Source organism: Symphalangus syndactylus, chromosome 5 (genome assembly GCF_028878055.3).
Source record: "Symphalangus syndactylus isolate Jambi chromosome 5, NHGRI_mSymSyn1-v2.1_pri, whole genome shotgun sequence".
NCBI classification, from domain to species: domain Eukaryota; kingdom Metazoa; phylum Chordata; class Mammalia; order Primates; family Hylobatidae; genus Symphalangus; species Symphalangus syndactylus.
The window spans coordinates 80,910,908-80,938,019 of record NC_072427.2 but is presented as its reverse complement, the minus strand read 5'-3'; the positions used below and the strand labels follow the sequence as shown (position 1 = coordinate 80,938,019).

The 27,112-nt window shown below is 40.5% G+C and overlaps 1 protein-coding gene across 2 annotated transcripts in view; it reads right to left on the bottom strand.

The window, feature by feature from the left end:
• Nucleotides 1-3,019: 3,019 nt before the first annotated feature.
• Nucleotides 3,020-27,112, bottom strand: part of LOC129483161 (leishmanolysin-like peptidase) — a 37,861-nt gene continuing 13,768 nt past the window's right edge. The window contains exons 4-8 of one of the 2 annotated variants that reach the window (XR_010120764.1): nucleotides 20,812-20,944; nucleotides 18,828-18,987; nucleotides 15,406-15,536; nucleotides 14,080-14,216; nucleotides 3,020-4,075 (exon numbers count right to left, since the gene is read on the bottom strand). Coding sequence is in view for 1 of the 2 variants with exons in the window: in XM_063639229.1 (XP_063495299.1) it covers nucleotides 3,980-4,075; nucleotides 15,406-15,536; nucleotides 18,828-18,987; nucleotides 20,812-20,944 (520 nt within the window). In the remaining variant the exon portion in view is untranslated. The remainder of the gene's footprint in view (nucleotides 4,076-14,079; nucleotides 14,217-15,405; nucleotides 15,537-18,827; nucleotides 18,988-20,811; nucleotides 20,945-27,112) is intronic. The other variant, XM_063639229.1, reaches the window with a different exon arrangement.

The window sequence follows — 27,112 nt, the reverse complement described above, 5'->3', positions numbered from 1 at the left end:
GGAACTCCACTCTGATAACTCCATCTCACCGTGACTCAGGGGCACTTCCACTGGGCACCGTCCCTCAAGATCGTCTCCACGTGAGGATTTGGCAGCTTCTGTCCCAGCCATCTTAGGCCTTGGTGGCTCAAACAGTCAAGTTTCCGCCTTCTCCTGGTGGCAGGAGACTGCCAGAACCTGTGCGTCTTCAACTCCTCAGTCCAGAAAGATCATCTTTCCCGCCAAAGGGAGACTACAATGTCCCCACTGCTTTTCCTGGGCCTGTAAACCCAGCTAGTTGGGAGACTGAGGCAAAAGGATGGCTTGTACCCAGAGTTCAGGGCTGCAGTGAATGACGACCACATCACTGCCCTTCTGCCTGGATGACAAAGACGCTATCTCAAAAAAACACAAAATAATGAATCCTGTAAATAAGGATTCTGATGCCATAAGTCTTTCCTTAAACTGCAAATATTTCATGCTAATTTGAATTGCATTTTAAGAAGTAATGATTCTTGGGGTAAAGGCCATAGAATACAACACCCAGAAATAAATCCACATATTTCCAGCCAACTGATTTTGGGTGAAGGTGCCAAGAACAAACACTGGGGAAAGGAGAGCCTCTTCAGCGAATGGCAATGGGAAAACTAAATATCCATATGGAGAAGAATGATACTAGCTTCCTGTGTAACACAATATAACAACATAAACTCAGCACTGATTGAAGACTGAAACATAAGGCCTAAAATTATCAAACTACTATAAGTAAATATAGGCAAAATGCTTGAGGACATTAGTCTGCACAAAGATTTTTATGGGTAAAAATAGGTTATTTTATCTTAGCACACAAAAATGGATATAAATAGTTTATTTATAAAAAACTGTATGGTTAGGCCAGGTGTGGTGGCTCATGCCTGTAATCCCAGCAATTTGGGAGGCCAAGGCAGGTAGATCGTTTGAGGTCAGGAGTTTGAAACCAGCCTGACCAACATGGTGAACCCCATCTCTACTAAAAATACAAAATTAGCCAGGCATAATGGCACATGCCTGTAATCCCAGCTACTTGGGACACTGAGACAGGAGAACCACTTGAACCCAGGAAGCAGAATTTGCAGTGAGCCGTGATCACGCCATTGCACTTCAGCCTGAGCAACAAGAGTGAAATTCCATCTCAAAAAAAAAAAAAAAGACTATGGCTATAATATCACTTTACCTGCCATATATGCCATAAAATTGTTCTTCATATTATTTATCTGAGATTATAATTTCATATGAATGCTTTCAAACTATGTTCAGTTGAAACTGAGAGGATCATAGTTTATAGATTTTCTTTTATATACCATAACATAATATCTGTTTAAACAATTATTAAATATTTACTTCTAAAAATACTTGACTTACTAGTTGTGTACATTTCTGCAGATATAAGAAATGCCTAGAAATGACAATAAATATGTTAAATGTATTTGGAAATGAAGACATGGAGACTTAAGTACAGATCAACTGAAAATGGAAATTCTGTTTAAGAAGCTAAAACAGAAGGTGATTTAAAAAAATAATTATTTTATCTTAAGGTCTAGATTACATGTGCGAGACGTGAAGGTTTGTTATATAGGTAAACGTATGCCATAATGGTTTGCTGCACCTATCAATCCATCACCTAGGTATTAAGCCCCGCAGGCATTAGCTATTAATCTTGATGCTCTCCCTCCTGACCCCAATAGGCTGGGCTTGGTAGCCCTCCCTGGCTTCAGAAAGAAGCCAAACCAGGAGCTTTCTTCTGCAGAATGAAACCTTTTCTTCCAGAAACACTGCTGACTGTTTGGTGGTTGCCATTTGTGGCAGTGAGGCTTTTGTCCATTCTGAGGTTGGATTGGTTTCTCCTTTTGGCCCTGCCCTGCCCTAAAACTAGCACATTTTGAGAATACAAGGGAAAGTACTATTAATAATGACAACAGCATATGGACTGTCTCAGGGACTTATGGTCCCCTATTTCTACATATGTACCCATCCATTCATGTCACCAATCAATCAGGCTTGATTTGGAAACAGCAGAAGATTCTACAGATTTTGGGCAAAAGGGATATATTTTAATTCAGCCATGAGGTGTCCTCATAGGTAAACTATTTCCCAAAACAGCTCTCATAATGGGAAGATTTTCATAGCAGTAGGGAGATGAGGCCAACATGACCTTACTTTAGGATAAGTTGTCCTTTTAAATATTTTAAACAATAAACATGGTTTTTTTTGTTTTTGTTTTTGTTTTTGTTTTTTTTTGAGACAACAGTCTCATTCTCTTGGCCAAGCTGGAGTGCAGTGGTGCGATCTTCGCTCCACCTCCTGGGTTCAAGTTATTCTCCTGCCTCAGCCTCCTGAGTAGCTGGGATTACATGTGCATGACACCACGTGCAGCTAATTTTTGTATTTTCAGTAGAGACAGGTTTTCGCCATGTTGGCCAGGTTGGTCTTGAACTCCTGGCCTCAAGTGATCCACCTGCCTTGACCTAAGACTTTATATCAAATAATTCATTGTGTCATTACTATTGTAACTGTAGAAAACTCCACTGACTCACTTGGAGTACTGTGTAGAAAAGAGTTAACACAGCAGGCCTGAGACTACTATTTTTACAAAGTTCTGCTTGCAAGGAGGGCCTTTGCTGGTGTCTGGGAATTGGTTTCCTCAGGACTTTGCCCCATGCACCTCTTCCCTTTGCTGATTTTGCTCTGTACCATTTAACAAATCTTAGCCATGAGTACTATGATGAGCAGCTGAGTCCTGTGAGTCCTTCTGGTGAACCAACAAACTTAGGGTGCTCCTGGGGACCCCCGACACAGGTCCTCATCTTCTAAAACTCATCCTCTGCTTACATCCCCCTGGGGGATGAAGGCCTCAGGATTTGGAAAAGAAGGGAAGTTAATCTTAGAGGTGGAGAAACTTTGACTTGAAAACTGAGTGTGGCCCTCTCTTTTCAGTCACACCATGGACTAGGCAAAGGGCAATGCAGTTCCACCTAAAAAATACCTCTAGTTGAGAAAATGAAACACTGCATAACATTTTTATTGTTCAAAATCTGAAATGTCGAACTGCCATAAAAATCTCACAGGTCATTTAAATCAAAGCTTTAATTGTGAATTCATTAATTCTGCTTTTATACTCTCAACAATGTGTTATCAGCCTCAGTTTGAATACCGTCAATTTTATGGGGAACGCATTCTTCTCAAGGGCGTCCTCTGCATTCCCCTCCTGCTTCTAAAGGATTTAACTGGAATCTGTCTCCTTACAGCTTCAATCTCTTAGTGCCAGTTCCATTCTCTGGAGTCACACAGAACGAGTACATGGTGCTATTCCTCAATGAAACCCCCCTGGTCTTTGCCAGCCCATGTCTTTCTGTCTCATTTTGTGCGTGTGTATTTGTGTCTCCTTGCATCTTTCTCCTCTTTGTGGGTATGCCAATTCCTTTTTTGAGTATCTCTTCCAGGTCTTTCCCTCACCTTCCCTTCAGCTGATTATGATACGACTAAGATATATTTAATCACTTTTTGTATTTAATGAACAGAATTTTGTTTACCTTCAATTTCCAAATGAATGGATAAAACATTCACTTTTTGTGATCTTTGATGAATAGTTTTGTGCAACTCAGAGGTTCTTCACACAGAAAGGTTCCTCACCCTTGCTCTTACCCAAAAGTGTCAAGTTGACCTATCTTCAATTTCTGATAACGGTGGGAAGGAGGATTTTCCCATAAAAGAAGGGAAGAAATTCAACTTGTTTCAGAGTTTTCTTAAAGGGAAATTTCAACATTTTATAAGAGAAGTTTGCCTCCTTTGCTTTTCCCTCTTTATTCCAACCATAGAGAGTACTCACCCAGTGGCAGAGCTTGGGTCAGGTTAGTAGCTGGAGGATCTGTTTCTGGAGGACAGAAAGTCCTCACAGACAGTCCTTCCTCACAGAAGTCCCAACACGATGGGCAGAGCAGGTTTCAATCATGAATCCAGCCATTCATCTGAATATGACGGGGAGGACCTGCCCAGCCCGACTACATAAATATGAACTATCATGGACCCAAACCTTCAGACCTTGGGAAGAACAAGAAACCTTCAAACAGAACAACAAAAAAAAAATCAGGTCATTAAGATTCTAGTATATGAGATTTCTCCTTCAACTACAGGAAAATATGTTAACATTTATTAAAAACATTGGCTATAAAAAGCACAATTTGGAGTGTAGGCATATCTTTAACCTCATATAAAGAGGGTTAAGTTATTTAGGTTCTAAAAGGGTTACACTCTGTGGCAGGAGTTCTTAAACTTGGAGTCTAGCACCTTTTTAAGAATCTTTCCCCAAAAATTAGAAGGGGACACACACACACACACGCAAACACACAGCTTTTTTTTTTTTTTTTTTTTTTTTTGAGACAGGGTCTTGCTCTATTGCCCAGGTTGGAATATAGTGGCAATCTCGGCTCACTGCAGCTTTGACTACCCTGGGCTTAGGTGATCTTCCCACCTCAGTCTCCCGAGTAGCTGGGACTATACTGTTATTATAAACAAACTGAGTAACATGTGCCACTATGCCTGGGTAATTTTCATATTTTCTTATAGAGATGGGGTTCAGGTTTTGTCATGTTGCCCAGGCTGGTCTCAAACTCCTGCACTCAAGTGACCCACCCACTTCAGCCTCCCAAAGTGCTAGGACTATAGGTGTGAGCCACTGCACCCAGCCTACACAGAGCTTTAAATACAATTTGAATTCACAGACCCCTCAAAGCTAAGTTGTAAAGAATAACATTTCTGTGAATTCCAGTGTCCTTGTACACGTCAGCTAAAATCTCTATCAAACACAAGTTGCTTTCTCTAAAAGTCACTAACTTTTCTAAGTCAAAAAAAAAAAAAAGGTTTTTTTTAGAGACAGGATCTTGTTCTGTCACCCAAGCTGGAGTGTAGTGGTGGTATCATAGTTCACTGTAGCCTTAAACTCCCGGGCTCAAATAATCTTCCTGCCTCAGCCTCCCAAGTAGCTGGGACTACAGGTGCATGCCACCATACCCAGCTAATTTTAAAAATTATTTTGTAGAGACAGGGTCTCACTATGTTTGCCCAGGCTGGTCTCAAACTCCTGGGCTCAAGTGATTCCCCCTGCCTTGGTGTCCCAAAGTGCTAGGATTGAAGGTGTGAGCCACTGCGCCCAGCCATAAGTCAAATTTTATTTGGGGTTTGAAATTATAAAAATAACACGTTTTATAAATTGGAATAAATTTATAAATTTATAATGAATTTTTATAATTTAATAAATTATAAAAATAACATGTGTTTATTATAAACAAACAAGAATACAGCATAGAAATGCAGAACAGTAAATTTCTTCATTCTTTCTCCCTACCCCAAATCCTCTGCACAGTCACAGTAATTTTATCTAGACTTTGTCTTTAAAGGCTAGACTCACATCTCACCTGCAAGTGATAGCTAATGAAATCGGTTTTTAAAAGCAAAAGCAAACACATTACTGCTAACTTTTAAAACATTTAGAAATAGTAATTATTTTAATTTTAATATAATTTTTTTTTTTTTTTTTGAGACCGGGTCTCACTCTGTTGCCCAGGCTGGAGTGCCGTGGCGTGATCTCAGCTCACAGCAACCTCTGCCTCCCAGGTTCAAGCAATTCTCATGCCTCAGCCTCCTGAGTAGCTGGGACTACAGGTGTGCACCACCATGCCCAGCTAATTTTTGTATTTTTAGTAGAGATGGGGGTTCACCATGTTGACCAGGCTGGTCTTGAACTCCTGACTTCAGGTGATCTGCCCACCTCAGCCTCCCAAAGTGCTGGGATTACAGGCGTGAGCCACTGCACCCAGCCAAAAATTTAACTATTAAAAAAAAAATTTCAAAGTTGTTTTCTACAAACACTTCACATTCAATTATACTACTTCACTTTAAATATTTCTGAAACTTCTCTCTTGGAACTACCTTCTAAGTCAGTGCGTGCTTCTGAACCTGTCTGATGGTAGCAAATTTTTACTTGGCAAGTAGATGTAATTTTTGCAAATAGCCCAAAGTTGCCCAGAACCAAGTCCAGTAAAGGTAGTTGACTAAACTGGTTAATAGAAGGTGTGATGCAAAATTACTGAGATTGATTTACTTAAGAGACTATTAAACTACTTCTAAAGATAATTTCAAAAGAAGAATTCAAACTATATTTGAAGTCGTTTTGAAATAAGTCTATCATCAGTTAAGTTGAAATGGAGTCATTTATAAATACCTCTATCATTTAAGTTGAAATATATCACTCTATCGAAAATTTGTTTTAAGCTCTCACAGAAACAAACAATGAAGTGTGACCTCTTCTGTAAGTCTATCGTTCAATGATCCACATCAAGTAAGCATCACCACAGCTTCAGTGCAATGTCATCATTCTTTAAAGGAGACTTGATTGAGCACTGTGCTTGGTGCTAAAAAGGATACCAAAAAAGTACCTGATACAGTGCCTGCCCTCTAGCAGTTTCAACTGAGGAAAGATGAGTAGGATATATATTTTTTTTTCAGCCAGGTGCAGTGACTTACACTTGTAATCCCAGCACTTTGGGGCACCAAGGGAGGGGGATAACCTGAGGTCAGGAGTTTGAGACCAGCCTGGCCAACCTGGTGAAACCCCACCTCTACTAAAAACACAAAAATTAGCCAAGCGTATTGGTGGGTGCCTGTAGTCCCAGCTACTCAAGTGGCTGCGGCATGAGAATCGCTTGAACCCAGAAGGCAGAGGTTGCAGTGAGCCGAGATCCCACCACTGCACTCCAGCCTGGGTGACAGAGTGAGACTCTGTCTCAAAAAAAAAAAAAATAATAATAATAATAATAATAAATTTTTTTCTAAAATATTAACAGTATTTTGCAATTAGAAGAAAAAGCAAACAATGCACAGTACCATACTATTTTATGGTTGAGTCAATAAATGATAGAAACAAGAATACATATTAGAAAGTTTCATGGAAGAGCATTTATATCCTAAGGATATACACAGGATTTGAATCACTGCAAGGTAGATGTTATGGGCTGGGAAGCAGAATGTACATAGCTTAGAGATGAGAATTATATGAGAGTGTTGATAGGACAAGAGGAAAACTCCTTTGCTGAAGTTGAAGTACTATCATTGTGGAATTCTGGGAATTAAGTGTGGGCAGGAGGGTAGATGTACAGGTAGTAGCAGACATAACAGATTCAAGAAAGCTGTCAAAATCCAGCAGCAGGCGCCGGGCACGGTGGCTCACGCCTGTAATCCCAGCATTTTGGGAGGCCGAGGTGGGTGGATCACAAGGTCAGGAGATAGAGACCTTCCTGGCTAACACAGCGAAACCCCGTCTCTACTAAAAATACAAAAAAATTAGCCAGGTGCGGTGGTGGGCGCCTGTGGTCCCAGCTACTTGGCAGGCTGAGGCAGGAGAATGGCGTGAACCTGGGAGGCGGAGCTTGCAGTGAGCCGAGATCGCGCCACTGCACTCCAGCCTCGGCGACAGAGCGAGACTCCGTCTCAAAAAAAAAAAAAAAGAAATCCAGCAACAGGAAAAGCCAAGAAGAAACCTGATTTGCACTGCAGAACACAAAGACACAAAGAAGGCTTAGGACTGCCCACACCTGGTACCAAGAAGTGAGAGCTACAATTAAAAGGATTAGATTAAAGTCTATTTCAGAAACAGACCCTAGCATTCCACTCCCTCGCTACGAGCGGCTGGACCACTGTTTCTTCCGAACCCAGCTGATACAGTTTGGGTATCTGTACACTCCAAATCTTCTGCTGAAATGTGATTCCCAGTGTTGGAGGTGGAACCTAGTGGGAGGTGTTTGGGTCATGGGGACGGATCCCTCATGAATAGCTTGGTGCCCTCCCCACAGTAACATGTTCCCCAGAGATCTGGTTGTTAAGGAGATCAGGACTTCTCTCCTCTCTCTTGTTCCCTCTCTATGTGACAAGCCTGTTCCCACACTTTGCCTTCTGCCATGATTGTAAGCTTCCTGAGGCCATCACCAGAAGCCGATGCCAGCACTATGCTTCTCGTAGTCTGCAGAACCATAAGCCAAGATAAACCTCTTTTCTTTATAAATTACCCAGCCTCAGATATTCCCTTATAGCAACACAAAGACTAATACACCAGCATACTGGTGGTTTATTTTTTGGAAAGGGTAAAACAGTTTTTCTGTTCTGGGGGAAACCAAGCACAGGTGAGAGCTGGGATGCCATCATGAAAATAAGAACTCCAAGTTTACAGGTTAAATATTGAGACTACTTAGCATTCAAAATCGACTTAGTTCCTCGAACTCTCACAGCTATGCATATAGACTCCAGGCAGGATATTGGCAGTTTCTCTGACAACTCTGATCACTCAAAAGGGAAATCCTCCAAGACACAGCTATCAAATGTTTTGTAAGGGAAGAGTCCGATAGCGAAGACCACAGTCAACATGCCCTATGCGCGTGCTCACAGCTTCCAAATTGGCTTCCAGTCACTTTTTTTTTTTTTTTTTGAGAGACAGTCTCACTCTATCACCCAAGCTGGAGTGCAGTGGCACCATCTCGGCTCACTGCAACCTCCACCTCCTGGGTTCAAGTGATTCTCGTGCCTTGGCCTCCTATGTAGCTGGGATTACAGGCATCCACCACCATATCTGGCTAATTTTTGTATTTTTAGTAGACGAGGAGTTTCAAAAAGTTGGCCAGGCTGGTCTCGAACTCCTGACCTCAAATGATCTGCCCGCCTTGGCCTCCCAAAGTGCTGGGATTACAGGCGTGAGCCACCATGCCAGGCCCCAGTCACTTCTTGAATATGAAGAGGCTGTTAAAAATAGAATCAACCCATTAAATTTTAGAATACTGGTGGTTGTGGCAGGTGGGGATGTGGCATGAGATGTTAAAATTAAGAATTTACCAGCTCCCAGAGAAGAAAGAAAAAAAGATTCTGGCAATCAAAACTCAGAATAACATGAGAGTTAGCATACAAAGGAAAAATGCTTTCAGAATTCTGATGGAAAATAATTTTCTTTTTTTGTTTCCTGCATCCAATCACCCATTAGGAAAATAATTTTCAAAAAGAAAGCTATACCCACCCAAGCTATTGAAGGATAGCAGAACACGCTACCCCAAAATATGCTGTTTGGGCATAAAGGTTTCAAGCCAAAGGGACTTAAGCACAGCAGACCCAACAAGACTGTTCTGAACACCCCCTTTCCTCCTGAAAGCAGAAGATAAAAGTCCCACATGGATAATGTCCTTCCTTTTCCAGGAGAAAAGAAACATTCTTCTCACCAATATAGGGAGTTGAAGCCAAAGAATTTTGTACAAAGAGACCTTCTTAAAGTAATTCTTATCTTCCTTTAGCATCCCTCCCATATATTTTACTTTTCCATAATTGTCCCCCTTTGTTCAACATCGTATAGAAGCATACAGGTTTTACCACTTTGAGAGTCTTCATTTACTCATGTGGGTGGGCTCCTGTGTCATGTAAAACTTCCCTTAAATAAATATGTATGCTTTCCTCCTGTTCATCTAGCTTATGCCTATTTCATTCTCAGGCCTGGCTGAAGACCCTGAGAGCAAAGGTGAAGTTCTGCCTTCCCACGCTATCAGCAGGTATCACAGTAGAACAGTGATGCTTTCAGACACGCAAGGTCTCAACATTTTTCTCTGTCACATACTCCTCAAAAATCCACTAGAAGATATGTTCCATTAAGATTTTAAAAATTCTAAAAAAGAATGTGACACAAAATCCATGAAGTAGGGGATCCAACAGAAGAGAGAGGCAGAGCGACCTCCAGGATGATCCTCACTCGAGATCCCAAGATGACAGCTGTGCTGCCAATCTGAAGATTACATAATCAAGATTAGCACAGGCCAGAAATGTTCAGAAGAGATTTCCTCAAGATGAAATCGATAGAATACGTCAAGTATCTGGTTGTACTGAAAGGAGATGAGCCCAAATGGGAGATGATGCTATTTTGGCATAAAGGTTTCAAGCTAAAGGGACTTAAACACAGCAGACCCCACGAGACTTAAATTAGTGCTAAATACAAAGAAAACTCTGCAGCCTGGCTCTGAGTAACAAAACCCTGCTTCCATCTCAGCAACCATGCACACCACCCTTCCTCCCACGCTACAAAGTCGCCCCCAGATTCTTAAGTTGGAAGGTTTGGTTTCCATGACAACAGACTTGAGCTGGCAGAATAGGTGACCTGGCTCTGGAAGGCTCCGCAGCGCGGAGGAAGCCGCATACCCTTGCTGACCAGCCAGATAACCCCAGTGGCTCTGTCTTTGTGTTCTTGGGTCCTTCCGGGTAGTTCCCCTTTTAAGTCCCCCTTCACCCCCAGCTCCTAAATCCAGAGAAAACAAAATACTGGGGAGAACTGGAGAAGTAATCATTGCATACTACAAGGCTCCACGTTTGCCTAGACATAGTAATGTAAACAGTGAATACATATTTATCCACAATCACCACCGGGAGGGTGGGGAAACAAGAAGTATACGATGGGGAAATAGGAAGTGAACACAGCAAGAGGAGGAGGTGAACAAACTAAATTCTTATTTTCCAAAGTCAACAGCTAGTATTATTTGAAATTCAAACCTTATGAAAGAATAATATAAGCTTTTTAAAAATAAAAAAGTAGGCGGGGTGCAGTGGCTCATGCCTGTAATCAAAATACTTTGGGGGGCAGAGGCGGGCAGATCACTTGAGGTCAGGATTTCAAGCCCAGCCTGGCCAACATGGTGAAATCCTGTCTCTACTAAAAATAAAAAAATCTAGCTGGGCATGGTGGTAGGTGCCTATAATCCCAGCTACTTGGGAGGCTGAGGCAGGAGAATCACTTGAACCAGGGAAGTGGAGGTTGCAGTGAGCTGAGAGATCATGCCACCTGCACTCCAGCCTGGCCAACAGAGCAAGACTCCATCTCAAAAAAGTAATAATAATAAAAATAAGAAAGCAAATAGTAAGTCTCCCCTGATTCCTCCACCCACAACAAAACAACAACTAAGAATTGAAAGCAAAGACTCTGGGAAGAAGTAATAAATGTTAGGGAAGTAATACCAGAGGCTCTAGTTTTTTTGGTTGTTTGTTTTTTTGAGTTGGAGTCTCACCCTGTCACCCAGGCTGGACTGCATGGTGCGATCTCGGCTCACCACAACCTTCGCCTCCTGGGTTCAAGCAACTCTCCTACCTCAGCCTCCCGAGTAGCTGGGACTACAGGCATACGGCCACCATGCCCAGCTAATTTTTGTATTTTTAGTAGAGAAGGTATTTCACCATGTTACCCAGGCTGGTCTCAAACTCTTGACTCAAGTGATCGCCTCGGCCACCCAAAGTGCTGGGATATAGGCATAAGCCATAGTGCCTGGCCTGAGGCTGTAGTTTTTTGAAAGCAGACAACAAATTTGACTCAAACTATTTGCATGTATAAAATTTAAAAAGGATCAATGTGGTTATGGAAGTAAGATGAGAGGAGAGAAATTAGTTAGGAAACTGTGAAATGATAACGGCTTGAACTATGAAGGTAAACTTAAAATAGATACAAGAGATTTCAATAGGAGAGCAATCTAAAGACTTAGCCTTTATTGATCTGTCTTTATAGAACAGAGAGTAGAAAACAATCATTCTGGTTTCTAATTATAGAGACTGGGACCAGTGCTGGAAGCATCACAGCTGAAATGCAGAGTTGTTGGGAGAGGGATCATAAACTGGAGAAATGAGTGACTGAAAGACAGGGCTGGAAAAAGGCTTTTCCTGTACCCTGCACATTCTTTTGCATCTTTTGAATTTTTCATCATGTGAATTGCTTATTTAATAAATACATAAATTACTTTAAAAATTTATATTAAAAGGTGCCATCAGCACAAAAGGTGATGTGATAAGGTCCATGATCTCAGTTTCATCAGGGAAAAACATGTTAAGAACACAGAGTTGACATGAAAACATAAGCTTCAAGGTCTGTTTTATACGGAGATAATACAGTCTCCCTTTGAAGTATTTCACCTGAAGTATTTCATCCCACTTTTTATTTCATTTATTCTTATTTATGTTAGTCTTAGCAATTATTTAGCCACAAACAGCCAATCTTTAACTCATAACAAAGCCCATTTCAACAATTCGTTTATGGACACACATCATACAGGTGTCAAAGCCCACAGAATGTAAAACACCAAGAGTCAACCCTAATGTGAATATGGACTTTGGAAGATGATGTAGGTTCATTGATTATACCCAAAATACCTCTGTGGTACAGGATGCTGACAGTGGGGTAGCCCAAGTGTGTGTGGAGCAGGGGAATACGGGAACTCTCCGTACCTTCTGCTCAAATTTCCTGTGAACCTAAAATTGCTCTAAAAAATATAGTCTATTAATAATAATAAAAAGGAAACCTCAAAATAACACCAAAAACCCCTCAACAAAAAATAAAACCTAGTTTGGTAGTTCCTAAAAAAGCTCAACACAGAATTGTCGTATGATACAGCAATTCCACTCCTGAGGAGATCCCCGAAAGGACTGGAAACAGGGACTCAGACAGGGACTAAGCCAGTGTTTGCTGCAGCAACATCCCAACAGCCAAGAGGTGCATGCAAACAATCGAAGGGTCCATCAACTGATAGATGGAGAAACAAAACGTGACATATCCATGCAATGGAGTACTATTCAGACACAAAAAGGAATACAGTTCTGATACATGCTACAATGTGGATGAACTCTGAGAACATCACACTAAGCGAAAGAAGTCAGATACAAAAGGGCAAATATTGTATGATTCTACTTACAAGAACTGTCTAGATTAGGCAAGTCCACAGAAGGTAGAATAGATGTTGTCAGGGGCTGGGGGAGGAGGAATGGGGAGTTATGGTTTAGTGAGTACAGAGTTTCAGTTTGGGATAATGAAAAATTGTGAGATAGTGGCGATGTGCACAACAACATCAACGTATCTAATGCCACATAACTGTACACGTAAAAACTGTTAAAATGGAAATATTTGTGTTATATATATTTTGCCACAATTTAAGAAAAAAAAAAAAAAAAAAAAAAAGCTCAGTGATCCCTCCCTTTCTCCTTTGCCCTTCCTCAAAAGTAATTACATCCAAAGCCGTTAAGTGAGGCAAGGTAGGAGATCTGTATGGAGAGGCAGGGGGAGTTGTGCGACCTGGAGGTCACGCAGAGTTGGCAGGGTGAGGAGGGTAATGGGACTGTGAGAAAGTGGATGGGATGTGGATAGATCAAATAAGTAAAGGAGCTGGAGACAAGGTCTCACATGAATGGAATCAAACCAACCTTACTGATGCAAACTCATGGTTATACACACACACACACACACACACACACACACACACACGACAGCAAACTGATACATATACATGTATTTCCTAGCTTACTAAGAGGGCCTGATAAACCGGTATTCCCATTCCCAACTGCTATTCCCAATGGCAATCAACAGTATAATTAGCACCCAGATCTTAGTCTCTAAATACCACACTCCACTAAAAGTAACTAAAGATCTTTGGAGAAATGGTTAATTCCACGTCAGGGGCAGACAAAGAACAAAGTGAGCTTAGAATATCTTGTGATAGACAGAAAAGAAATATTCGGCCAGGCATGGTGGCTCATGCCTGTAGTCCTGGCGCTTTGGGAGGCCAAGGCGGGAGATCAGTTGAGGCCAGGAGTTTGAGACCAGCCTGGCCAACATGGAGAAACCCTGTCTCTACTAAAAATACAAAAATTAGCTGGGTGTGGTGGCACACACCTGTGACTCCAGCTGCACGGGAGGCTGAGGCACAAGAATCGCTGGAACCCGGGAGGCGGAGGTTCCAGTGAGCCAAGATTGAGCCACTGCACTCCAGCCTGGGTGACAGAGTGAGACCCTGTCTCAAAAGAGAAAAAAGAAAAAAGAAGTTAAATTTACATAAATTGTATGGTATGTGAAATCTATCTTGACAGTGCTATTATTACCAGGTCAGGCAAAGTGGCTCATGTCTGTAGTCCCAGCACTTTGGGAGGCTGAGGCATGAATCACATGAGCCCAGGAGTTCAAGACCAGCCTGAGTAGCACGGCAAAACCCTGTCTCTACAGAAAATAAGAAAAATTACCCAGGTGTGGTGGTGTGCGCCTATAGTTCCAACTACTCAGATGGCTGACATGGGAGAATCACCTGAGCCTGGGAATTCGCAGCTGCAGTGAGCCATGATTATGCCATCGCCTCTAGCCTGGGTGACAGGGCAAAACCCTGTCTCCAAAAAAAAAAAAAAAAGCAAGCAGTTACCAGAAAATGGTGAATTTTGTAAGTAACTTTAATGATAAGAGTTAAATATCTAGTTACAAAAGTCCTTTTAGCTCCTGCAGCTGAAATGGCACAAAGAATGTTTATTCTTCATTTCTCAGGTTTACACTCTCCTCCCTGACATCCATTTGTAGGGTATAGAATATTCATTAAGTTGGATGCTCCTAAGTCACAGAATGGCTACATCCTTATAAGTTCTTAATAAGGTGATGCAGTCATTTAATATCAGATGTGCAAATAAGATAACTAAGGAAATAGTAGACAAGGCATGGTGGCCTGCGTCTATAATCCCAGCACTTTGGGAGGCCAAGGCAGGATTGCTAGGGCCCAGAAGTTCTAAACTAGCCTGGGCAACATAGTGAGAACTCTTCTTTACAAAAAATCAAAAAATTAGTCAGGTGTGTGGTGCACACCTGTAGTGCCTCAGCTACTCAGAAGGCTGAGGTGGGAAGGTCGCTTGAGCCCAGGAGCTAGAGGATACAGTGAGCCGTGACGGCACCAGCACTCCAGCCTAGCTGACAGAGCAAGACCCTGTCTCAAAAACAAAAAGTAAGAAACAACAAATTGTAGTTTGCCCTTTTTGGATTTCCAACCACAAAGAGAAAAAAAAAACCCTGTTATTAATTATTTTTTCTTTATCTTTTTAGAGACAGGGTCTCACTTTGTTGCCTAGGATGGTTTCGAACTCCCAGGCTCAAGTGATACTCCTGCCTTGGCCTCCCAAAGTGCTGGGATTACAGGTGTGAGCCACCACATCCAGTCTCGTTTACTAATTCTTATAACCCATGTGGTCCTCAGACCCTCAAAATAAAATTGTACATTTTTTCCATTACAAAGCAGTATTTGCTCAAGAACAAAATTACATATTTACCATTATTTCCTCAGAATATATGCCCAGAAGTAACATTATAGCAATTATATATATATTTTTAAAGAGGCAATTTTTTCTCAAAGAAATGACAATATTTTCATAAAACATGAGCATCCAAACTAGTATTTACATAAACAAAATAAGTTGAAGTATTGATCAGTAAATTCATGACATAATATGAAAACATAACTCAAAATATAAAACCATGAAAGAGATAAAATTCCATAATAGTTGGTATAACTAAAAACAAATGTGTAAGCTTACCTGATAACATCCGCTCCCCCAGTCTGGGTAACTCAGCTTCTTCTCACACTTTTCCATAACAAATGCTGATTTCTGAATTAGACAAACTGAGTGAGGTCCACACTTTTCAGCACCATAGTTCTTAAAAATTTCTGAGGCAAACAAGAAAAGTCTCCTTAAAAATTGGCTTTTGGCTCAAAGAATAAGAAATTGAAGCATTCCATTTTTATGATTAAAAGTTGCTTTAAAAATCAAACATGTTTCATGGAAATTTTAAGTTTAAAAAATTAGCATAGACAGGATTCCAAACTCACACTAGGTTCTCAATAAAGGAATTAACGGGAGAAAATTACTGTATCAGACACACAAGGGAATAAAACTGGGCCCAAAGTTTTCTAGGTTCAACATACAGAAGAACTAGCCCTAAAAATCATTATATCACTAGATACCAAGGTAAGAATCATCTTCACTGATGGTCTAAATACGAAGCACCTCCAAATGACCCATGATAGGACAAGGCCAAGAGATTTATATAACGAAGACTTTTGGGGTGTTGCAACTTTTGCAAAACTTTCTTGTATCTTCAACTTGTGTCACCTCCTGGATGTCCACAGATATTAGGTTGGTGCAGAAGTAATTGAAGTTTTTGCATTACTTTAATGGCAAAACCGCAATTACTCTTGCACCAACCTAGTAACATGCTGATCTAATCTCACATTAAGCACAAACCTGCAGAAGTACAGGGTGGAAATAAAAACCTCTAAATATCTAACGGACAAAGGGACAAAGCTCTTAAACCCTAGCAATAATTTGCTCTCTTTAGACTCTACACAATAAGTTTCCTTTTGGAAAGTAGAGAGTTCAATTAGACCATTTTGAAATATTATAAAGGTAAGTGTTTTATGTCACTTTTGATAAATCTTAATTGTATAAGCTAAGAAACAAGTGCAAATTATAATAAAACAGAATTCTTTACTCTTTTATTTATGAGTTTTGGAGTCTTTGAAAAGTATAGTGATCAGTGTCTAAAATAAGGTTCAGGGCTGGACGTGGTGGCTCACGCCTGTTAATTCCAACACTAGGGGGCTGAGGAGGGAGGACTGCTTGAGGCCAGGAGTTTGAGGCCAGCCTGGGTAACATAGCGAGCCTCATCTCTACAAAAAATTTTAAAAATTAGTCAGGTGTGGAGGTGCATGCCTGTAGTCCTGGCTGTGGGGAGTCTGAGGCAGGAAAATCACTTGAGCCCAGCAGTTACAGGTTACAGTGAGCCATGATGGTCCCACTGCACTCCAACCTGGGTGACAGAGTGAGACGCCGTCTAAAAAATAATAAAACAGGGTTTAGCAAACTACAACCCTCAGGCCAAATCCTGGCACACTCATTCATTTACGTATTGTCTGTAACTGCTTTCAGACTGTAACAGCAGGGGTGAATAGTTGAATCATGAAGCTAAAGAGACTTTATGACCCACAAAGCCTGAAATATTTATAATCTTGCCCTTTACAAAAAAAAGTTTGCCAACTCCAGCTCTAAAACAATAACATGTGATAGTGTATCTTTGGCAAATCCATAACTGACAGATCCGTGCATTTCTTTTGCTTTAACAAGGAACTGCTGAGTACTTACAAATCATTTGGTTACATATATATACATATATATGCATATATATATTTGAGATGGGGTCTCACTGTGTTGCCCATGCTGGAGTGCAGTGGCCTGATCTTGGCTCAATGCAACCCCCACCTCCCAGGCTGCTCAAGCAATCCTCCGGCCTCATCCTCCTGCGTAGCTGGGACCACAGGTGTGCACCATCATACCTGGCTAATTTTTTGTATTTTTCAGAGAGACGGGGTTTCACTATGTTGCTCAGCTGGCCTCGACCTCCTGAGCTCAAGTGATTCACCTGCCTTGGCCTCCCAAAGTGCTGCCATTACAAGCATGAGCCACTGCAACTGGCCAGGACATTTATCAAAAAGATGGGGAAAAATGAATGCAGGAATCCAGTTACATCTGCCAGGCTTAAGAGTAAAAGGTAAAAATACAAAAATTTAGAATTTAAATGCCTTAGTCTGTAATAAAGTATGGAATGGGGGTGGGGGTTTGGAGACTAGGTTAAAACTTCTGATGAACACAGAGAGAAAAACTACTTACTGCTCTTTATTACAGCAGATGTGAGAATATTTATGTTTACAAAGGTAATTAGTATGAACTATAACTACTATTGCAGAATACACAATTGCCATAGTGTTTATTCCTTTGATGTATTGTACATTTATATGTATTAAGAGGAAACAAATAATATGGTAACATCCTTACTGGCCATGAAACAAGAATATTATTTTCATATCTGAAGAGTGACATGTTGCTTCTAACTTACGTTAAAATGCACATTCCCCACAAGAGGAAAAAACAGCTTATCTAAGGTATTTTAATAAAAAGAGTCTGGCATTGGAGGATTTTGCACTGACACCAATTACCTATATCACTTAGTATCTATCCACTTATCTGGGAAATCCACTTATCTGGGTAATATCTTCCTTATGTTTCTCATCATGCTTTTAGAATAATAACATGGTAAGAATGAAAGTACTCTGCAAATGAAAAGGGCCATGCAGATATAAGGTATGACTAAAATACAGTGTGTGTGCATGCATACACTAATAATTCCTTATATGGGTCAGACACAGTTCTAAGCACTTACTACATTAATTCATTTAATTCTCACAACTCTGTAAATACTGTCTTCATTGTACAGATGAAGAAACAGGCAGAGAAAAGTAACTTCTTACATATGGATAGCAGCTGAACTATAAAGCAAATTCAGACAGTTCTGCTCTAGAGTCTGTGCCCTTAACTACTATTTTAAGATTGCTAATATATAATATTAATATGTATATAACTGTTGGGAACAGGCCCCCAAAAATCTGGCCATAAACTAGCCCCAAAACTGGCCATGAACAGAATCTCTGCAGCACTGTGACATGTTCATGATGGCCATAACACCCATGCTGGAAGACTGTGGGTTTACGGGAATGAGGGCAAGGAACACCTGGCCCACTCAGAGTGGAAAACCACTTAAAGGCATTCTTAAGCCACAAACAATAGCAAGAGCAATCTGTGCCTTAAGGACATGCTGCTGCTGCAGTTAACTAGCCCAACTTATTCCTTTAATTCGGCCCATCCCTTCCTTTCCCATAGAGGATACTTTTACTTAATTTAATATCTATAGAAACAATGCTTATGACTGGCTTGCTGTTAATAAATACGTGGGTAAATCTCTGTTCAGGACTCTCAGCTCGGAAGGCTGTGAGACCCCTGATTTCCCACTTTACACCTCTATATTTCTGTGTGTGTGTCTTTAATTCATCTAGCACTGCTGAGTTAGGGTCTCCCCGACTGAGCTGATCTTGGCATATAATACTTCATTTCACTAGCCAACTAACCTGGTTGATTTTCCAATATTCTACAATCTGAGCTGAGCTGATATTCACCACTTAAATGCCAACTGAATTCCTGACTGAAAGGGCAAGAGTCAGCAATTTCCACAGAGCCACCATAATAATGCAAATCTTCTGCAGGTAGGCCACTGAGTTCATCAAAGCACTACAAAAAAAATTGGGAAGACAAGACAGTAAGAAACATTCTGTATAAACAAAAGGGAGTGCACAGGTAATTTCTTGCAACTTTCTAATGCTATATAACACAGATGTTAATGTTCCTTTCTTCCTCAACTGCACCAAATAAAGAAGACAGTAATATACCACCAGCGGAGTATTTTAAGGTTGCTATAGTTTTACAAATAAGCAAGGTAAGTTTAAATTAGTCTAAGTTATGTATTACCATGGCAAATTAGACTAATGTTTTAAAATAATGAAATAGTTTTAATTACACTGAGCAAAAAGAAGTTTTAAGACTTGACAAAACACAGAACTAATGCATAAAATTACAACATTTTAAATATATCTTTCAAGTGTTTTTAGCAGACAGTTTATATGTTGTTTTGACAAACTTGAAAAGTCTGGCCAAAAAATAGTGAAACCCCGTCTCTACTAAAAAAAAAAAAAAAAAATTAGCCAGGCATGGTGGTGCACACCTGTAGTCCCAGCTACTTAGGAAGCTGAGGCAGGAGAATCACTTGAACCTGGGAGGCAGAGGTTGCAGTGAGCTGAGATCGTGCCACTGCACTTCAGCCTGGGTGACAGAGCAAGACACCATCTCCCAAAAGAAAAATAAATAAATAAAAATAAAATAAAATAATTTTATGTGTTTTCACACCCCTGGATGCACTAGATAAATTTTCAAAGATGTCACATTTTCCACCAACCTACTGAGTTATATTACTATGCCTATGAATACAATTGCTATTTTATGGTGTCTGAAGCATTCAGTGAGCTCATAAATATGTGAAGGAAGCTCAAAATTCCGCAGCTTTATTTTAAATTAGCTTCTGAGACATCATTTCTGACAAAAGGTTCCTTTGTAAACGGCAGGTAAAGTTGAGGCTTTTCAAAGATGGCTTTGGCAACAAGAAACGTAAAGGTCATGGCCGGGCGCAGTGGCTCACATCTGTAATCCCAACACTTTGGAAGGCTGAGGCACGTGGATCACTTGAGGTCAGGAGTTCGAGACCAGCCTGGCCAACATGGCGATACCCTGTCTCTACTACAAATATAAAAATTAGCCGGACATGTTGGCTCACACCTGTAACCCCAGCACTTTGAGAGGCCGAGGCAGGTGGAAGGCCAGGAGTTTTGCTGGGCAACATGGCGAAACCCCATCTCTACTAAAAATACAAAAATTAGCCAGGCATGGTGGCTTGCACCTGTAATCCCAGCTACTCGGGAGGCTGAGGCATGAGAATCACTTGAACCTGGGAAGGGGAGGCTGCAGTGAGCCGAGATAGTACCACTGCACTCCAGCCTGAGCGACAGAGTGAGACACCGTCTCGAAAAAAAAAAAAAAAAAGATAAAAAGAAACATAAAGGTCAAATCAGAGATCCCAACTAGATACATGGGAGCATTTCCTTAATCTTTCAGATCCCATGAATCAAATCTTTTCTAAAGCACAGCTTCCAAGTCTTCAATTAATTGGATTAGAGTACTTAAGTTATTTTCTTTAAAGATTTTTTTCTGTCTAAATTAGAGGAATTTAATTAGCAAGACTTTGGAAACAATTAGAAAAACAGGTAAAAATAGATCAAATATTCAAATTCTTTTTGCCATTATTATAAGACATTGCTAGATTTTAACTAAGTGCTATCAATTAGGACATTATAAAGAAATGGAAGTATTATTTCATTTTTTTTCTAACTTTTGGAAAACAGGAACTTATAAATTGAGAAACTTAAGAGAATTTACTGTTTTTATTAAAATGGAGACTACTTTTGAAAAGCTGATTCCTAAAATTGTGCCCCAAACCAGTTTTACCTGGTATTCCTGTGGCAAACGTTTAGGAAACTTCTGCAAATTACACACTGCAACTGCTCTCTGGTCCTGTCTGCAAGTTAACTGCAGTGGGTTACTTTTGAGAGTTTCACAGTAAGGGCTCAGCATCTGCCTCCTGCAAACAAAGAAAAATACCATGGTATTAAATTTTAAAGAAAATATTGCAAGTCCATTATATAGCCAACAAATGGAATTCCAGATCCTGGCCTAAAAATACAAACCTTCATAATTAACAAATGGGATTCTCAGGAAGAGATGGAGGTAATGTCCCCTCTGCCCTGCAGCTACAAAGAGTGAAATTTTTTCTATTCAATAAATCTAGCTTAAGGAATCATATTTGACAATCTGTTTTATTGACCACTGTCACAAGACAATCTTATTTTCCTACGCAAAATAAAGATTGCATGAATATTCCTAATTACTACCAATTTGTTTTGTTCCATTAAATATAATCTTCAGAGTATAATTTGAAAAATCGGCCTTGTAAATTATCAAAAGATATCAGAATCTGTTGCACTGTCTTGCAGAAATAACCTTCAAACAAAACTGTAATTCTTAGCAGTCATCAAATTGACAATTTACAATATAAAAAATATATTATGTCATAATAGCAATTTTATAAATAAAATCTCGATATTCTTAAATAATAGAAATCCTATTAATACTGGTCTACCAAATTGTAATAGGATCACTGACAATTTTCCTCTTCTTTCACATATTTCTTAACGGAAAAAAGCCTGTATTAAATATTTCTTATTTTAAGGAAAATTGATGACTTGTTTTATTTAAATGAACACGGTTTATCAGTAATATATCTTACAGCTTCCTAAGATAAAACATATAAAATGCTTACCACAATCTTCAGCAAATTTGAAATAGCACAATATAACAGGAAAGCAAAGATTTTGAAGTCATCACACAGGTCTGGGTTCAAACACCAGTACCAGCCACACTTCTGTGGAATTTACTTAACTTTACTGAGCTTCAACTACAAAGCACTCAATGCGTAGCACATACAAGTTACTCAATAAATGTAATTTCTGGGGTTTATACCATTTTAATAGAATCTTCACATAGGGCAATATTTTAACTTCCCATGATAAAGCTTCCAATGAATATGGAAGATCATATTCCAATAGTTCCTAATCAGTTACTTTCTTGATACCAAGAAAGTCATTTCCCTTTGTTTCTAAAACCAAAAGGTATATTATATTTACTTTGAATTATATAAAATGAGTTTTGGCTAAATGAATAAAGAGGAAAAAAGAAGTTAAAAGTTAGTTATTTTAAACATCCCAAAGTTAGAACTGTCTAAGATTCATGGCTTAAACATTCCAGAGAAGCACGGTCAAGAGAGCTGGAAAAGATCTATATCTGTGCTGTCCAGTATGATAGCCACATATCACGTATGTTACCTGAAAGGCTAAATTTTAAATGTTATTTAAGTAACTTAAATATAAGTTTAGCCATGTGTGACTAATGGTACCATATTAGCCAGTAGCTCTAGAGCCAATATTAACATCAAATGAGCTAGACAGAGGAGTTGGGTGATTTATCAGTTCAGTTTCTTCAAACACAGAAAGAACCTTATTTTAAGTATGTGTAGATTCAAGCAATTCAAGTAAGTATGGGTCTGCCTATGCTCACTCAATGAGTTCCTTCTCACACTGGTTTCCCAGCAATGGAAAAGAATCACTGTTGATGAAGCCCAGAAGTTAAGGATCAGCCCCTGTGCTCAAGAATGGTCACACTGGAATCTCTAATATATATACAGGCAGACTCGGTCTGTGGTGTCAGAAGGTGGCTTCTATCCTGTAAATGATTCTGAACTCCAATGCTTCACAAGAGGAACATTTGAATGATTATCACAGGGGTCAGCAAACTCAACTCTTGGGTCAAATCCTGACCACGACCTGTTTTTCTGTTGTCGATTTTTTGTTTTTGAGATAGGGTCTCGTTACCCAGGCTGGAGTGCAGTGGCACAATCATAGCTCACTGCAGCCTTCACCTTCTGGGCTCAAGCAATCCTCCCACCTCAGCCTCCCAAACAGGTGGGACTACAAGCATGTGCCACCATGCAAATTTACTTTTTATAGAGATGGGGAAGATTATAAGAACACGGCCATGCCCATTTGTTTTGTCTCTTGCTGTCTAAAAGCAGAGGTAAGTAGTTGTGACAGAGATTGTAACCCTCAAAACCTAAAATATTTACAATATGGACCTTAAAAAAAAGGAAAAAAAACTTTGCTGACACTTATGAACCAAAGGATAGGAGAGATTTCAGGGGACCCACAGTTTTAGGTTTTAAGAATAAAGAAGAAGTCCCCTTCTGTTTGTGGTCTTAGGTGATCCTATAATTGGGACCAAAAGGGGAATAAACAGAGTTGCAACCGTTAACAGAAAAATGAACAAACAGAAACCTCCCTAAGCTCTTGCAGCTGCAATGTGAGTTACATACTTCCTCTGACACAATGGAACAATGGTTCCCAAACTCCATTACACAGTGAAATCACTTGGAAATTTATTTTTTATTTTTTTTAATTTTTTGAGATGGAGTCTTGCTCTGTAGCCCAGCCTGGAGTGCAGTGGTGCGATCTCAGCTCACTGCAAGCTCCGCCTCCTGGGTTGGCCATTCTCCTGCCTCAGCCTCCCGAGTAGCTGGGATTACAGGTGCCCGCCACCATGCCCAGCTAATTTTTTTGTATTTTTAGTAGAGATGGGGTTTCACCATGTTAACCAGGATGATCTCAATCTCCTGACCCCGTAATCTGTCCGCCTCAGCCTCCCAAAGTGCTGGGATTACAGGCGTGAGCCACTGCGCCCGGCCATCACTCGTAAATTTATTAAAACAAAAAACACACAATGCTAGTGACTGGCTCTTACCACAGTCATGATTTAATTAGTAACTTGGGTATGGAGAGTTTTTAAAGTTCTCTAGGCGATTTTCATAAGCAGCAAAATTTGAGAACCACTAACCGGCAGATCAGGTTGTAGTGCTGAGGTTAACAAGCCGGCCCCAGAGTGGCTGCAGGTGCTTCCTGCTACTGCCTATTATTTTCACATTTGGGTTATAACTCAGAGATCAGACTCCTTAGTAGAAACTACAAGTGATTTAAATTGCTTTAGGACCTGACCCAGGTAAGAAAAGATGAGAATAATATTTTTTCTATTTTTTTTCTTTTTTTTTTGAGACAGGGTCTTGCTCTGTCACTCACAGTGGAGTGCAGTGGTATGATCACAGCTCACTGCAGCTGTGACCTACTGGGCTCAAGGGATCCTCCCACCACAGCCCCCAAGTAGCTGGCACTACAGGGCCATGCCACCATGCCAGGCTAATTTTTTTACTTTGTAGAGATGGGGGTCGTCGTACATTGCCCAGGCAGGTCTCAAACTCCTGGGCTCAAGCAATCTTTTCTCTTCCCAAAGTGCTGGGATTACAGTTGTGAGCCACCACACCTGTCCCACCCCGGGGAATTATTTTAAAATATAAAAATAGAAATATAAGTACCACTTCTGATTCCTGGAAGATGGAGTAGATATGCTTTTTCCCATTCCTCCCTCTAAGTACAACTAAAAATGTAGACATTGTAAATTAAAGAAATATAAGAAGACTGTGAAGGGTAGAGAGAAGTCAGACTAGTTAGGGACTTTAGGACTCAAAGACTGATATGGTAGTGCATTCTCTCAACAACTGACAGACCAACTAGGCAGGAAATCAGCAAGGATATAGAAGGACCTAACACCATCAACCAACAGAAGGTAATTAATTTATACAACACTCCACCCAACATCAGAATGTACATTCTTTTCAAGTGCCCATGAAACATATATCAAGATTGGCAGGGCACGGTGGCTCACGCTTGTAATCCCAGCACTTTGGGAGGCCAAGGCGGCCGGATCACCTGAGGTCAGGAGTTCGAGACCAGCCTGGTCAACATGATGAAACCCCATCTCTACTAAAATACAAAAAATGACCGGGCATGGTGGTGGGTGCCTGTACTTCCAGCTACTCAGGAGAGGAAGGAGAAGTGCTTGAACCCAGCAGGCGGATGCTGCAGTGAGCCAACATGGCACCACTGGACTCCAGCATGGGTGGCAGAGTGAAATTCCGTCTCAAAAAAAGAAAAAAAAAAAAAAAAAAAAGAAATGTATATCAAGATAGACCATATCTTGGGCCATAAAACAAACCTGAACAAATTTAAAAGAACTCAAATCATACAGCACATATTCTCCAACTACAATTCAACAAAAAATAACAGAAAAATTTTCAAATACTTGTATACTAAACAACACACTTCTAAATTATCCATGGATTGAAGAAGAATCTCAAAGAAAAATTTTTAAAAATACACTGAACTGAATGAAAATAAAAATATACTGAAATTTGTGAGACAAAGCTAAAGAAATGCTGAGAGAAAAATTTAGAGAACCAAATAGCTACATTAGAAACAGGAAATATTGGCCGGGCGCGGTGGCTCACGCTTGTAATCCCAGCACTTTGGGAGGCCGAGGCGGGCGGATCAGGAGGTCAGGAGATCAAGACCACGGTGAAATCCCGTCTCTACTAAAAATACAAAAAAAAAAAAATTAGCCGGGCGTGGTGGCGGGCGCCTGTAGTCCCAGCTACTCGGAGAGGCTGAGGCAGGAGAATGGCGTGAACCCGGGAGGCGGAGCTTGCAGTGAGCCGAGATTGTGCCACTGCACTCCAGCCTGGGCGACAGAGCCAGACTCCGTCTCAAAAAAAAAAAAAAAAAAAAAAGAAACAGGAAATATCTCAAATCAATAATCTCAAAAATCAAGATTAGGAAGAGAAACATAGACCAGGCACAGTGGCTCACGCCTGCAATCCCAGCACTTTGGGAGGCCAAGGTGGGCAGATTACTAGAGCCTAGGAGTTCAAGCTAGCCTGGGCAATATAGTGAAACCCTGTCTCTACAGAAATATAAAAATTTAGCTGAGTGTGGTGGCATGTGCCTGTAGTCCGGGCTACTTGGAAGGCTGAGGAGAAAGGATAGCTTCAGCCCAGGAGGTCAAGGCTGCAGTCAGCCTCATCATCTACCCACTGTGCTCCAGCCTGGGCAACAGAGACCGTGTCTTTAAAAACCAAACCAAACCAAACAAAAGGCCGGGTGTGGTGGCTGATGCCTGTAATCCCAGCATTTTGGGAGGCCAAGGCATGCAGAGCACTTGTGGTCAGGAGTTCAAGACCAGCCTGGCCAACATGGTGAAACCCCTACTAAAAAATACAAAAATTAGCTGGGCGTGGTGGCGTGCGCCTGTAATCCCAGCTACTTGTGAGGCTGAGGCAGGAGAATTGTTAGAACCCAGGAGGCAGAGGCTGCAGTGAGCCAAGTTTGTGCCATCACACTCCAGCCTGGGTGACAGAGTGAGAATCTGTCTCAAAAAAAAAAAAAAAAAAATTATTATTATTAAAATAAATAAACCAAAAACAAGTAGTAAGAAGGATATAACAGGGAGCAGAAATCAATGAATTTGAAAACAGAAAAACAATAGAAGATATCAGTGATACAAAAAGCTGTTTTTTTTTTTTTTTTTGAGACAGAATCTTGCTCTGTTGCCCAGGCTGGAGTGCAGTGGCCGGATCTCGGCTCACTGCAAGCTCCACCTCCCAGGTTCACGCCATTCTCCTGCCTCAGCCTCCCAAGCAGCTGGGACTACAGGCGCCCGCCACCATGCTCAGCTAATTTTTTTATTTTTAGTAGAGACGGGGTTTCACCGTGTTAGCCAGGATGGTCTTGATCTCCTGACTTCATGATCCGCCCGCCTCGGCCTCCCAAAGTGCTGGGATTACAGGCGTGAGCCACCGCACCTGGCCAAAAAGCTGGTTAAGATTAGTGAAATTGGCAAACCTCTAGAAAAAGACAAAGAGAAGATGCAAAATTACCAGTATCAGGACTGAAAAGAGATATCACAACAGACCCCATAGGATGGATATACCATCCTCCAAGATACGATTATTTCACACTGTATACCTATATCAAAACATCTCATTTATCCCATAAATACATACACCTAGTATGTACCCACAAAAATTAAAAATTAAAACAGGCCCTACAGATGTCAAAAGAATAACGGAATACTACAAAAAACCTTATACATATAAATTTGATAACAAGACAAAATGGACCAATTCCTCAAAAAGCAAGTTACCACAATTCATGCACTATGAAATAGATAATATGAATAGCCCTGTAACTATTAAAGAAGCTTAATTCATAATAATTCACAATTTTAAGACTTTGTTCCAAAAGAGAAATCTCCA